This window comes from Watersipora subatra, chromosome 6 (assembly GCF_963576615.1).
Source record: "Watersipora subatra chromosome 6, tzWatSuba1.1, whole genome shotgun sequence".
Classification (NCBI taxonomy): domain Eukaryota; kingdom Metazoa; phylum Bryozoa; class Gymnolaemata; order Cheilostomatida; family Watersiporidae; genus Watersipora; species Watersipora subatra.
This window is the reverse complement of record NC_088713.1, coordinates 42,692,071-42,706,047: the sequence shown is the minus strand read 5'-3', so window position 1 is coordinate 42,706,047 and position 13,977 is coordinate 42,692,071. Positions and strand designations below refer to the sequence as shown.

The window sequence follows — 13,977 nt, the reverse complement described above, 5'->3', positions numbered from 1 at the left end:
CTCAAAACAAAGAATCACTACCTGTTAACTTATTAACCTATTAACCTATTAACCTATTAACCTATTAATCTATTAACTTATTAACGTTTCATTAATACTGAGAAAATCGCATTGCATGAGTCTATTATGTAATTAGGTGAATAAATATTAAATCACAAACTATACCATAACACCTCAGAGAAATGTACATCTGTTAGATTAAAATGATATACCACATTCTTTTACATGACTATATTGGGTTTATAGAGTCCAATAATTCAAGTGTATGAAGATTATGCAAATTATTGAGCGGTTTTATGCCTTTGCACATGAATGTATAATACAGAAGACAAAGGTAACGAATCAAGATGTTCAGAACCTAGACACAGAGAAAACATTGATGAGACAGACTTGACCTACTTTAGGAAAGACTTGACCTACTTTAAGATAGACTTGACCTACTTTATGTTATACTTCAGGAGAGATTTGACCTACTTTGGGTGAGTTCTGTGTTGAGGCAGCCTGAAGTTTTTCAACCCAAACATTGGCAGGAGGAGACGTAACGAGGAACTTGTAAACTGACCCGTCTCCACTCGTCAATTTAAAATGCTCAACCTCATCGTCTTCCTTGGGTGAAAGGATCACCATCCAGCCGAGGATGGAGTGCATCTTAGCAGGGTCTGACTTGAACTAAAACAACCAGAAGTGATGTTTGCGCGCTCCCTCAAACACCAAGTATATTGTCTGTTTAGAAGAGGCTGTGCGTGGTGTTAACAGCATTATGACACAAAGAATTGCTCAGTGATCTGGCTTGACATGCCTGCGTCCAGTTGCCAAAGGAACCTTGACAACTGGAGACATTTCCAGTTGCAGAGAGCAATTTAAAGTACTTCAACAAAATTGTGGTAATTTTTTTCAGAAAGTACATGTGTTTTCTATCATTTGCAAGGGTTTTAAGTTTTGATGTGACCTGACTAACAGCATGTTTCAAGGTTAATATTGATCATGGTTAAAACGCTTAGAAGCAAAATACATGCCATAATGACATCCCTAGTTGCGCAGCTGCCTGTTTCCCACTTTATTGATATCGGCTATTGTGTTTAAGTTGCAACATCACATGTCTCAATTTTGTCGCTTGTTGCCAAAGTACAACTTTAGACATCGTAATCACACTTCCGCTTGAAACTGAGCATTCCAAGAAAAGATCTCTTTCAAACTATTATATCTCTAAACTGGTAGGTCTATAAAGACAATAATTACATCAAATTGAAGCTGGTCTTAGCTTTATAAAAATATTATTTTCATTTTGTATCATTTCAATGTGTGTATTCACCTTATAGTAACAGTAATGACATCCAACCTTTAAGGTTGGATGTCATTACTGTCACCACCAGTGGCCTTTTTGGCAAATTGAACACCAACTTGTTGTTTGCAGGTCATGCATTCTAGACCACGGCTGCTCTCATTACAATTTTTACTATAATAAAAGCCGTGTCCTTCTGTCCGCGCGAAGCCACATTAAAAAAGTTAGAAAAAAAAATGCTTCCCACAGGAATTGAACCAAGGACTTTAGATCCAAAATCAAGCACAATACCCCTACACCACTCAGGTCCCCTTGCTCCACATCGCAAAAATTATGGATATATCAATTACGCATGACGAGTTTTCATAATAAATTAGACTGCTAGCGCACTAGTATAAAGTATAATCCATCATTTTTTTACGCCATCAAGTCGTTTGCACATGCGCTCATTCACGAAAAAGCCGCCATATTTGTAGAAAACGATCGTTTTTCTTTTATTTACTAGTACTTTTAGATGTTGTTTTGATACTATAATAAAAAATTGCAAACAAAAACATCTTTTTCAAATTATCATTGCAAAAGCTTCGTGTTTTTAACGATAAAATTGTCAATAAAGATGGCCGACAACGATATAATGACGCCACGAAAAACGAAGGATATGGGAGACCAAGGGCAACAGTAGAGGGCACCTTCAAAAGCTACACTAAGTATGTACTTACATCAGATCTCTGTGTAGCCTTGGAGCTTTTGCATGGGTAGTAGAGGATGTTAGTGCCCCAGATCTGCACCCAAAATTTCTTCCAGTGCGACACACGAGGCCTACGCCCCTTTTTCAAAATAGCCTTGCGTTTGACTATGCCTGCAAACAGGCCTAGATCCGAGCCATCGGTATTGGATGCTGTCTCAGCATCCCACATCTTCTCTGTCGAGTGTGGATTGTCATCAAAGCTTTTAGTAACTGAGCAGAGGCTTGAGTGTAGGCTGGCTTCCTCGAGCACGCTGTCATCTAGAGAAAAAACTCAGCTTGTGCGCATTGAGGCAAATCATTACGAAGACAGACAACTCTGCCTTTTCATCAAAAGCAGTATATAACTCTATAATTATTGAGCTCACGTGTATGCAAGAAAGAGTGCTAAAGAGAATATTATAAGAATATTATATTTATATATAAATATAGCATATATTTATATATTATATTTATAATATATATAAATAATATCTACACATATTATATAATATATAAATAAAATATATTATGTTTATAGTATAAATATAATACAAGCATGAATGTAATGATGAGTATATTTTCATGTAATATAATTCTTTGGACGAACATTGCTAACATGTGCCACTGTTTATCACAAGCCAGAAAGTCAAGTTGCTAAAAAGAAATTATTTCCACTGCCTTTGAAAAATGAGTTGAATGCAACAGAAAGAGGAGTATATTGATGGGTAGTTAATATTATTCCATATCCGCAAGCTAATTTTGTCTGTTGATCCTTTAAGCACTTAGCCTATAAATGATGTAACAATTACATATGACTGTAGTCTTCATATAGATAAATATATATATATATATATATATAAATCTTAAAGTCTGTCGTTAAGTCTTTCCAGCTACCCTAGGACACTTAAGTATTCGCGGCATCTAACTTTCGCGTTTTCGCGGAGTCATCATCACGCGAAAAATTCATGCGCGAAACTAAACTATCATAACGAACTAGCGAAAATTCGAAATTAAATAGCTATGTTCTACACAGGCCTGTATTCACTGGTTGCAAGTTGGGGGGCTAATGTTAGACGACTAGTTATGAACATCTGGGGTGTGGAGAAGGAGGGGGGGGTGCTGTAAGCTCCCAACAGGTTTCTCTTATGTAGGGCCTCAGCCGGGCCTCTCACGTGAAGTTTTAAAACATTTTATTGGCAAGTATCAACATTTTTCTATTTTTTGAGATTTGCTTTGTTTTAGCTGATGTGACTGACAAAACGTTTGAAAATTAAAACAGGCAAAACTTGTATGCAGTTAAAAAGCTCAGAAAGAAGACATCTTTTTCTTTTAAGCGTTTTAACAAAGATCATTTTTGCCGATTTTATTTCAAGTTCATTAAGTAGGATATGGGCAAGCAGATGTTTGCTAAAACTTGATATTTTGCAAACCTTTATAAAAGTCGTTAACAAGAATATTTTGCCGCTGATGAAGATAATAATGACGCCTAAGAACTACTAAAAGTTGATGTTTGTATCTATGGCTTCGAATAAAGTGATATTCTACAGCGATAAAAACCTTTCTATAGCCGTTGGACTATGAAATTCCTAAAAAGTTGGGGCGTCTTAGCCGGCCAGCTGTCCAAGGGAATACGGCCCTGTAGTTCATTGATATCCACAACAAAATCGTGATATTAGAAATGCAGATAATTTTGTGTGTGATTGAGCTCATTGGGAAATTTCTAGTAAATTTGTTAATACACCGAATGAGCAGCATGGCAAAGCAAATTAAGATAACAAGTTTTTTTGGAAAAGCCAAGACAAACGAAGAAGATGATGATATCAGTTTAGTCACCGAATTTGTAACTGATGAGGATGAAAGTCTGGTAGGTGAAGTCATACAATTAAATAATACTTATTGTAGTGATGAATTTTACTGCCAACCAAAAACGATAACAACCCTCACCAGGTCCAACCATGTTATACAGTTCTGGTTGTGATGTTGGTTGTTATCTATTTTCTTTTTTATGAGACATGACCTGTATTTGATTTTGTTTAAATTTGAAATATTGTGAACTCAAAACGTGCCATGGCCATCGCTTGCTATAAATACTTGAGATCTAATATTGGTACCATATCGGTCACGACGGAAAGGACCGAGACGTCATTGATAGTCCAAGAAACAAATGGCAGCAAGCGATCACGTTGAATTATCGATTTCTGCCATACATTTATACCTGCGGGTTACAAATACAAACTAGTCGCAAATATAAAAACTTTTTTTACTAGAGGACCGGACCTGAGGAATCTAATTTGTTTGTTCCACTGTATTTATTTTCACATCACTATATTTTCGCACTCATCAGAGCTGCGAAATTAAGTTGCAGCGAAATTTTACTCTGTGTGCTACTCACGAAACTAAATACTAGCGAAATATAAGTGTCCTAGGGTATATCTATTAAAATCTAGGAATGAAAGACCCGCATCATGCTAGATTCGATCACGGAACCTCCTGTTCACCAGGTGATAAACTAACCAATTAAGCTACACCAGATGCAATGGATTCATTAGGCAATATGAGCATAATCTCGGCAATTTCAGTTAAAATGCGTATAGCAGCCTGCGTTACGCAATATCACTAGAGCTTGCTCACACGGCTCTTATTAGTAAGTTTAGCAATATGGATAGTAGCATAATCAAATTAGTCATTGGCAATGAGCCAAGTGACAGGCAAGTGACAGGCAACTACATTACCTGCCACTGCTTATAAGCTGTTTTAATACCAGTACAACGACGGATATTCGGCTAGTTATATGTTTTACATATAACTGGTTCTTCCTCTCATTAAAAATCCAACTGTTCCTCTTTGCATGGTAACAATCCAGCAGCATATTTTTATCAGTTCAGCATGTGGAGAGACATTTATAATCTCCCACATAAAAGAGTAACAAACCTTAGCTGCTAGCAAAGTAGAAAAATCAGATGTTAAATTGTTGAATCTTTGAAAGCAGAAGAGCAGACAACTCTTTAATTTCTATCACTTTCCACGCTAGTTTCGCTACTATAATAGTAGAGAAATAACACACTGAAAGGTAAAAGGTATGAATACAGAAAAAATTCAATTGTAAATTATATGCCGGGAATGGCGGAGAGCAAACAAATTTTTAATAAACATAATTTTTATTCAAAGAATTGTTGAGAGTAGACAGCTTTTCCATATCTATTGCTTTTTAGAGCTGTCAACAATGCGAGCTACAGCGAGACAGCTGTGCCCACACAGAGCGGACCAGCTGTTAGCCTGGTTTCACCAGCCTTCCTGGTGCCATTGGAATGCATCTCAATCAAAAAACTAGAAGCCAGCATCGCAACAAACAGTTTTTGAGCCATAAGTTTTTCATGGTGTCTGTAATCGTCCGAAATTTTAAAAATAAAAACCTCAAAATGCTCTCACAAATGGGCCCAGCGCCTCGACTAGCTGCAGTGCTACTGTGCATGTGGGCTTCATCATGCCTGAACTAAGCTTTCATAGTTTTTTTTTAACCTAATCTTAACTTAATATATTACCTATATCTTCATTTTGCTTAATGTTATTTTTCTATTAATTGATGAAATAAAATACACAAGCACAAATATTTTAATACTCACCCAAAATAATGATCTACAACTCTAAAGGTGAGCTTGCACAGTACTTTATTACACTTTATCAGGAAGTATCGATATTTTCTATCATTGGCGATTAGTTTTGATGTTTGAGGTGATCTGATTGCCAGGACGTTTCAAAAGTAAAATTAGCAAAGCTTCATCACGATTCAAATGCTCAAAAGAAAAATGCAAAATGACGCAACTAGTTGTTATCGTTGCGATAGCTGATATTGTGTTACGTGATATTGGGTCGGTCTCTGCAACTATGGACGTCATAATCTCACTTTCACTTGGTTTGAGCGATTTACCCGCGATCAAGTTTTATCAATTTTAATCTTGAAACATCCTAGCAGTCAGATCACTTCAAACATCAAAAATAATCGCAAATGATAAAAAAATACCAATAATTTCTGATAAAATCTACTAAAATACTATGCAAGTTTATCTTTAAAAGTGAGGAAACAGCAAGAAAAAACATCGGATCTGGTAACAACGGATGGTACCATTTTATCGGTTTGATCAATGACTACAATGGTTTCCCTCTAGAAGCCTAAATACTGCATCAACAAGACTTGATTCCCTGTTGGTAATAGTCTAGCGTCTACCCACAATGCCTAGCGTGCGACCAATCACACGCACTCTAATACTAACCGATAAGATGTCTTTGCGGGGTAGAGGCGCCAACAGGAAGACTCTGTGTTCTGTCTGCTTCATTTTGCTTTGATGATATGCTACAGCAGCAATAACTTTCTTTTAACCATAATATGGAACATAATATGGTATATGGCAATACAGTACAATATATATATATTAAGACAGTAACATAGTGATGCATGCCATTATATTCTTATATTCCATTATATAACTTTAGTCTGAAGCCCCACGAGGCTTGCTTACATTGCTTTCATCTTACAACTATTTTAAAAATATATTTTTATTTATATAAAAAGATATTTTTAAAATATCTTTATATCTTTATCAAATATATTTTAAAATTTTTAAAATATATTTGCTAACTGATAAACAATCTTCCATCTAATATCGATTCTCTTAGCGAAGAAAGGCATTTTAAACACAATATGTCAAACAACTTATTTGCTTTTCTTGGTTTTATTATTCTTATATGGCATAGTTTAAAAGCGTTTCTACTTGAAATAAAATTACTGCCAATAAAATAAAACAAAAAATCTACCTTCCACTTCAAAAAGATAAAAAGATGTTCGTGAATATTTTTGGCAAAAACTAATTCCACCATAAGAAGCCAGAATAAATATAACTTTTTGCAGCATAGAAAACGTTCGGGTTGACTATTTGAGTACTCAACTCACTTGTTGCCTAAGCTCCTGGTCTTTCTGTGTTTTGGCACAAACTTGCTGGTAGGGGTGATAGCTGCACTGATGACCTCAGGCTTAGTATCGGTAGGCGATGAGCTGAGAGCTGAATCATCCTTACACTTCTGTGTTGACTCTGTAAGATCAGGTACAATGTCAAGGTTAATTCTATCTGAAAGTTACTTTGTATCCTGCAACTGTCGTACACTGGAGTGCATTTTTCACTTTCTTTTCTTCTCTTCTCAGTCCAAAATCTAACAACAGATGGTTTAAGTGATCACACAGCATTAACCAATCTATCTAGCATTAACCAGTATCTTAACCAATATAATGACTATTTGCCCGATGAATCCTAGTATTCCGTATAGCTTAATGGTTAAGTTCTCCGCCTCCAATCTTGGAGGTCCCGAGATCAAATCCAGTGTCATGCGAATTTTTCCTTGCTAGATTTTTTATCGCTAGATCACAGGGCTTAACAAAAAAAAAATCACTCAGATTCATATAGATTAAAAAGTTGCAACAAGTTCCTTTTGAATATTTGCGATCAGTATTATAAATGCCATTTCCTCTAACAAAATATTGTCTAAATTTAATGACGTTGGCAGTAAAGTGGGAGAGGAGGTATTTTGATAGGCCACCATGAAATGCTGAATCTGTCCAAAGTTCATCAAGCTAGTCTTAGGCAATTTCCTCCAATCATTCTCGAATTACGACAAATGAAAATAATTAATTTTTTCACTAGCCTTCACCACACTTCCTAAACCGTTTGTTAATGTTAAACCGTCAATTAAACATTAAAAATGTAACTCCCACAAACATATGTCAACAGATTTTCTGGGAAGTGTCATCTCGTGATCCTTTCATGAATTTGAGAAAAATTAATAATAGCTACTATTCTCCAAACTTGCTCATGGCTTGAACCTTTTCCCCTCTGCATCTGGTGCTGAAATATACGACATTTTGTTTAAAACGCTTCATTTCAAAGAAAAAAAAACAAGAAACTGGAGACAGAGGCTAAAGACTCAGCATTGTGAACTGACCTTTAAAGATGGACTTACAACATTTTTTTGTACCCTTTGTGATTACCCTTTGAGTGAGTTACCCTTTGAGATTGCTTTGGATATTTGTGGTGAGCTGATTGAGAAGATGTTTCAAAATTAAAATCGACAAAATATGATCATAGTTGAAACGCTCAGAAAAAAACCTGCAAAATGATATCACTAGTTTTTATCAGTGCGATAGCCGATATCAGCTACTGCGTTCAAGTGGCAGCGTCATGCGCCTCGATTCTGTCAGTCTCCTTGCAAGTACAGGCATCATAATCACACTTTCGATTGATCTGATCGTTTTAACCGCAATCAAGTTTCAGCGATTTTAATCTTGAAACATCAAAACCTTTGCAAATGATGGGAAAAAAGCCGATGCTTTTTGATAAAGTCTACTAATAAACCCTGATAATAAAACACACCATAAACTATATTCTGTCACCCACAATGCATCACTAACCACCTGATCCAAAACAGTCAGTTATAAACCAATACCGTCAGCTCTCTACCACATAAAAACTAGTGCTGGTAACTGTACAGAGAATACCTAAAATATCTAGGAAAGAATGTCTCACCGGATGGTTCAATCTGTAAGGAAAGTCTGTAGTTATCATCTTCTAGAAACTTCTGCAGTTCCTCAATATATCTCACAGAGTGGAGGTAACTCTGGATGTGCTCCATAACGGTAAATTCTGGCAAAGACAGTAATAATGCCCAGCATGAGAATATGCTACCAGATATACCAGTATAACAGTCCCAAGCTATCAAACATGCCTGCCTAGCAAAACAACTTCATACATAAGTGCTGGTGTTATTGTTGACGGCTCTCTAAGGCATTAATTAACTAAATTTGAAAAACTATAGCTACATGGATTTATTCACTATGTTTCCATGATGCGTAAATTCTAGTCAATTCACAAGTTAACCACATCATAGAAATGGCATAAATCTGCAAGCTAAGCTTGCTTTGCGATTTGCAAAACTATTGAATCTATCATACTTGCGTATAATATAAACAGACTTGCGAATGATGCGCATTAAAAAACAGCGCCAGCTATTCTATTTGAATCATTTTCAATATTCCATTCGTCGTTTCTCAATCGAGTTTCCCGTGTTTGCGTCGCTAACACGTGCGTCACTAATTATTAACTTATAGCATACCATTCCTTACCTTTTTTCAACAAGGTGCGAGAGTCAAACCGCATCATGCGAATGTCCATAGAAACACTTAATGCACACGGTAACGCAACTCCAAATCTGCATAATGTGTACCATGGACACATAGCGGGTATCTTTATAACTTTAAAAGACTTTGGGCACGCTGATATATATGTACGGGTAAGTTCAACCAGCTTCGTTGCATAACAGGAAATCATATGACAAGAAGCTACATAGCAAGGTTAAACTGAACTTATGCGAACACATAATATGCAGACAACCTATCCAAAAGTCAAATTTTTAACTCATGAACTATTGAATTGATGAGTTACACTGCACTAGTGCTGCACGATATCTTTGCATGTACATTCGATTATTTGGTCTCAAAATATATCAAATATCGAAAAATATCGAACGTTGGAGTTGTCTTTCCTTCGATATATAGTGTTTGGCTTCAACATGAACGATATGAGAGGATATTGGTTAAAATCGGTTAAAAAACAGGAGTTGTCACCTCGTTACAATAAAGAGAATAGACAACTCCATTTTGCAAAAAAAATCAGCTGACATTTCGACAAAATATCGACTTCGATATTCATATCGACTTGAAAACTGACCAAATATAAAATCATCTACTAAAATATATCATCATATCGAATTATATCGTGTTATCGTGCAGCACTAGACTACACATGAATATATATTGACTATTATATATTATATAATATTATTACTATATATATTATATATATAGTAATATATTATTAATATATTACTATATATATTGGTATTTAACTCCCATATCACTAGAATTGTCAGCCAGCGTCTCAAGGTCACAACCAAACTCATTATCCAAACTCCATAACAGTGTGTGAAAAGCGATTGTATTAATTATCCAACATTTGATTTTACCCATAATGCAAAGGATTTTAGTTTAAACTAAAGACAAATGCTCATGGATGTACCGAAAGTCTATTTTATAACATACACACCATGCTAACAGTTTTTGGTCAAACAACAAATAACGGATGACCTCTTGGTCGAAAAGTTCTATTAAAAAAGTTGCCTTAAATTTTGCAAATTCTGAAAATAACCCTAGAACCTTATAGAACAGGTTTGAGACGTATAATCTTATTGGGTTCCTAGGCTAGATACTGTCTTTTGTCGATCTTCAATTCCTCAGACAAACAAAGATTCAATTTTTATGCTGATCATTTGGTTTCTAAAAAGATTATTCTCAGTAAATAAGTAACCGGTTCAAATGCTATACCTTAGTATAAAGTAAATTTGGATTCGATCGATCAGTTTTTTTCCATTTAGATCAATTGATAACAAAATAAGAGCAGATACACTTGACCAAAAGACTATTATTAAATAGTGCAAATATTTTTTAAATTTTTTTAAATGCTCAACCTAAAAACAAAATCCGGCCGTGTTTAAACAGCCAATAAATTATTAATGATCAATTTTAATAGCATTTTATATAGCTTAGAGACAAAAATGATTTAATGTGCTAAAATTGTTTTTATAAACAGCTCTAAATAAATAAATTAGGTGATTTAAAACAGCAACCTATTGGCCATGTAATAAAGCTAAGCCTCGCGTCAAAAAGCCGTGAGATGTGAAGTTCCGGTAGTAGCATTGCAGGCAGGAAGGATGAGCGACCCCTGACAGCCGAGGACAACAATCATGTGTTTATTTGTCAACATCGGATCGTCTACTACACAGTACGAAAATAGCATGACGATCTTGATAAAAAAGCATTCGCACACTTTTATGAGTTGCCCCATCCCGTTTACTGACTTAGTCATAATTTCTGCATTCAAACCACAATTTCACACAATTACAATGTTAATGTTTTTAAGATAATTCTATCAACATAGAGCAACAGATAGGAATTATGAGACAGCAGCATATTTTTTGTTAGAGCCTGGAGAGTAATATGATTTGAAAACCTTTAGGCGTGTTGTTAGTACAGATTCAGCAATAACAATCAAGAATCCCATAAACCTAGCAACCAGCTTTTTTGGTAGAATTTTGTTAACACAAACTTTGACGACTATGACAAAAAAAAGCTAGAATTTACTGACCATATGTCGACTGCTGCAACTCGGAGATGACTCGCAGGATGTTGTTCATCTTAATTTTGCGCGGATTACTCTCCATGCCTCCAGAGTACGGATGGGCAATGTCCACATAGACAATATCCGTCAGGTATAGCCCGAGATATGGTATACATGGCAGCTTCGTCGAGTCCATATACTTTCTCAGACTAGCTCTATTGTCATTTTCGGAAAATAGGTCTGCGATTTTCTCATACGTCTGTCTGTCCTTTCGGGCTATTAACTGCGAGTACAAAACATGGAACATTACCAGATGCTGAATAAGGAAGTCTTTTTGGATTATTAACATCAGTATCACTAGTCCTGTTGAGATGTAACATTTAGTAAAGTAAAAACATTCTACAATAGTCTATAACATTCTGTAGTAAAAACATTCTATAGTAGTCTAAATTCATAAACTTGAGTGATTCTGTTTCCGCCAAGGGATTGTGGGTCAAAATGTAGACAGACTAAACACCGCCATAATGTTGACACATAGTGGACTAAACTTCGACAAAAATATAGCCTTTTCCAAGGTAAATTCCACTATTTAAATCTTTTTTTTGTACAATTCACTTTTCTGGTTAACAAAGCTTGTTTCTAAATAACTCAACAAAGCAAACTTGTTTTCATAAAAAATTGAAAAAAATTATTTTTCAATATCCACACATTTTTTTTCAATACCTACAGATTTCAATATCAGATTGATTTGTGAAAAGGTCTTACAAGGAAACGGATATAATCAAAATGAACATTATTTCCATTATGTGTTCACAATATGACCGTCGACGTTTTGGTTGCCACAATTCAGTCTGTCAACATTCAGTCCATTCTGTGTCGATATTTTTGCTCTTGACATGTAATATGTCGACACTTCCATGTAATAAGTCAGCATTTAGTTGATCGAAATTTAGGTCATTATGTGTTAATATTATGACCATCATTATTATGACGTCAACGTTTTCCAATTTGTCAAAATTTAGCAACTCGACATTTTGCCTGCATAGTAAATTAATATATTATTTATTATAATTTCAATAATAATTATATCAATATAATATTTCAAGATGAATGTAAATATAACACAAATAACTTATTTTATAAACAATTAATTCATCTAATAGCCTACATTTACTCCTACTGCTGGAGATCAACCATTCATAAACCAACAAAAAGTCTACTAGCAGCGAAGCAAACTTACAGCCCAAGTTCTGGACAATCTGTATATGGGAGCGCTCTGTAGTGCAGAGATGATAGCCATAACTGAATGCAGGTTGTTCAAGTAGTACAATTGCTATAAAAGACACCAGATACTACTGTAAACAAGGGTCTGTACAACGAAGAATACACTTGTATGAGCTCACAGCAATATGTATACTTGCAAACAGAAAACAGATGTTGCGGGTCCCATGCGAAATCAAAACAAGTAGACACTCCTATAACCTACACTTCCTTTTACGTGAATTCCACTGAACATAAAGAATTTGTGTAGTTTTTGCATCTTATTATGTAAGAAATTCCATATACAGTAATGTAAAACGACAAGTCGGTCAGGTTGTCAAATTCGATTTGAATAACGAGTCTCATGTTGGCCTTACAAGTATCCTTTTCTCTCTTTCCGCATTTCAGAAAAAAACAATGTATAGAGGTATCTAATATAAATATTATTACTCTATTTTAGACATACATGGTATATAATTGTTTATTTTTATTCACAGCAAAGTCCTTGGTTGAAAAAAAAAGTGAAAAAAATGAACTAAATTGACACTGAAGGTGTGTGCTCCCCTTAACTTAAAATACTTAAAAGATGATCGATTAATGCGGTAGTTAGGGTGTCGGTCTACCAAACTAAATGTCTCGAGTTGAAGTATTGTTGAAAGCTAAATATTATCCAAACCTTGAACTCTGCAAACAAATGGACAGATAAACACCGCTTTTATTATAGCAAAAATATATTTTTATTTGCTTTATTACAGATATATATAACAGTGTTGACAGTATTATAATATATAGCAGCGATGATAGTGCTATAATATATAACAGCGTTGACAGTATTATAATATATAGCAGTGAAGATAGCGTTATAATATATAACAGTGTTGACAGTATTATAATATATAGCAGTGATGATAGTGTTATAATATATAACAGTGTTGATAGTATTATAATATATATATATAAATAATTTTTTATTATTTTTTATTTGCGGAATAGAGCTTACCGTTTGGGGGAAAATAAAAAAAATGGTTGAAAATCGACATTGTAAGTGTCTGCTACCCTCAACTAAGCGTAAAATTACCAGAATCATTGACACTAAACCAAGGGAAAGAGATAAAAAAAGAGAAAAGTTGTCGATATGATCCAATAACGCCACAGTTATACATAATGAATATACCATTAGTATATAATATAATAATACTGTCAGTCATTACATTCAGAAGTTAAGCTCAGTTTCTTTTCTATTCGAAGGGCCAAAGGGGTGAGTTGGGTATGATCTTGGAATGGATTAGGCAATTCATATGTATTTTACATTTAGGGCAATATAAGATCCCTATACTGTAAACATTCTCAGAATGGATTATTTATGTCGTAGGAGTGGCTACTGCATGAACAAATTATTTTTGTGACAATTTTTGTAGTCACCTGTTTCCACTTATCATAGGTGTGGCAACACGCCAAATATTTCACAATTCAAAGAAAAATTTTTCTTC

The 13,977-nt window shown here is 34.8% G+C and overlaps 1 protein-coding gene across 1 annotated transcript in view; it reads right to left on the bottom strand.

Moving 5' to 3' along the window:
- The window catches only part of LOC137397952 (ras-specific guanine nucleotide-releasing factor RalGPS1-like), a 43,430-nt gene that overhangs the window by 1,906 nt on the left and 27,547 nt on the right, over positions 1-13,977 (bottom strand). The window contains exons 7-13 of the mRNA XM_068084046.1: positions 12,468-12,560; positions 11,255-11,510; positions 8,582-8,698; positions 6,958-7,096; positions 6,281-6,360; positions 2,002-2,288; positions 475-669 (exon numbers count right to left, since the gene is read on the bottom strand). Of these exons, the coding sequence (XP_067940147.1) occupies positions 475-669; positions 2,002-2,288; positions 6,281-6,360; positions 6,958-7,096; positions 8,582-8,698; positions 11,255-11,510; positions 12,468-12,560 (1,167 nt within the window). The remainder of the gene's footprint in view (positions 1-474; positions 670-2,001; positions 2,289-6,280; positions 6,361-6,957; positions 7,097-8,581; positions 8,699-11,254; positions 11,511-12,467; positions 12,561-13,977) is intronic.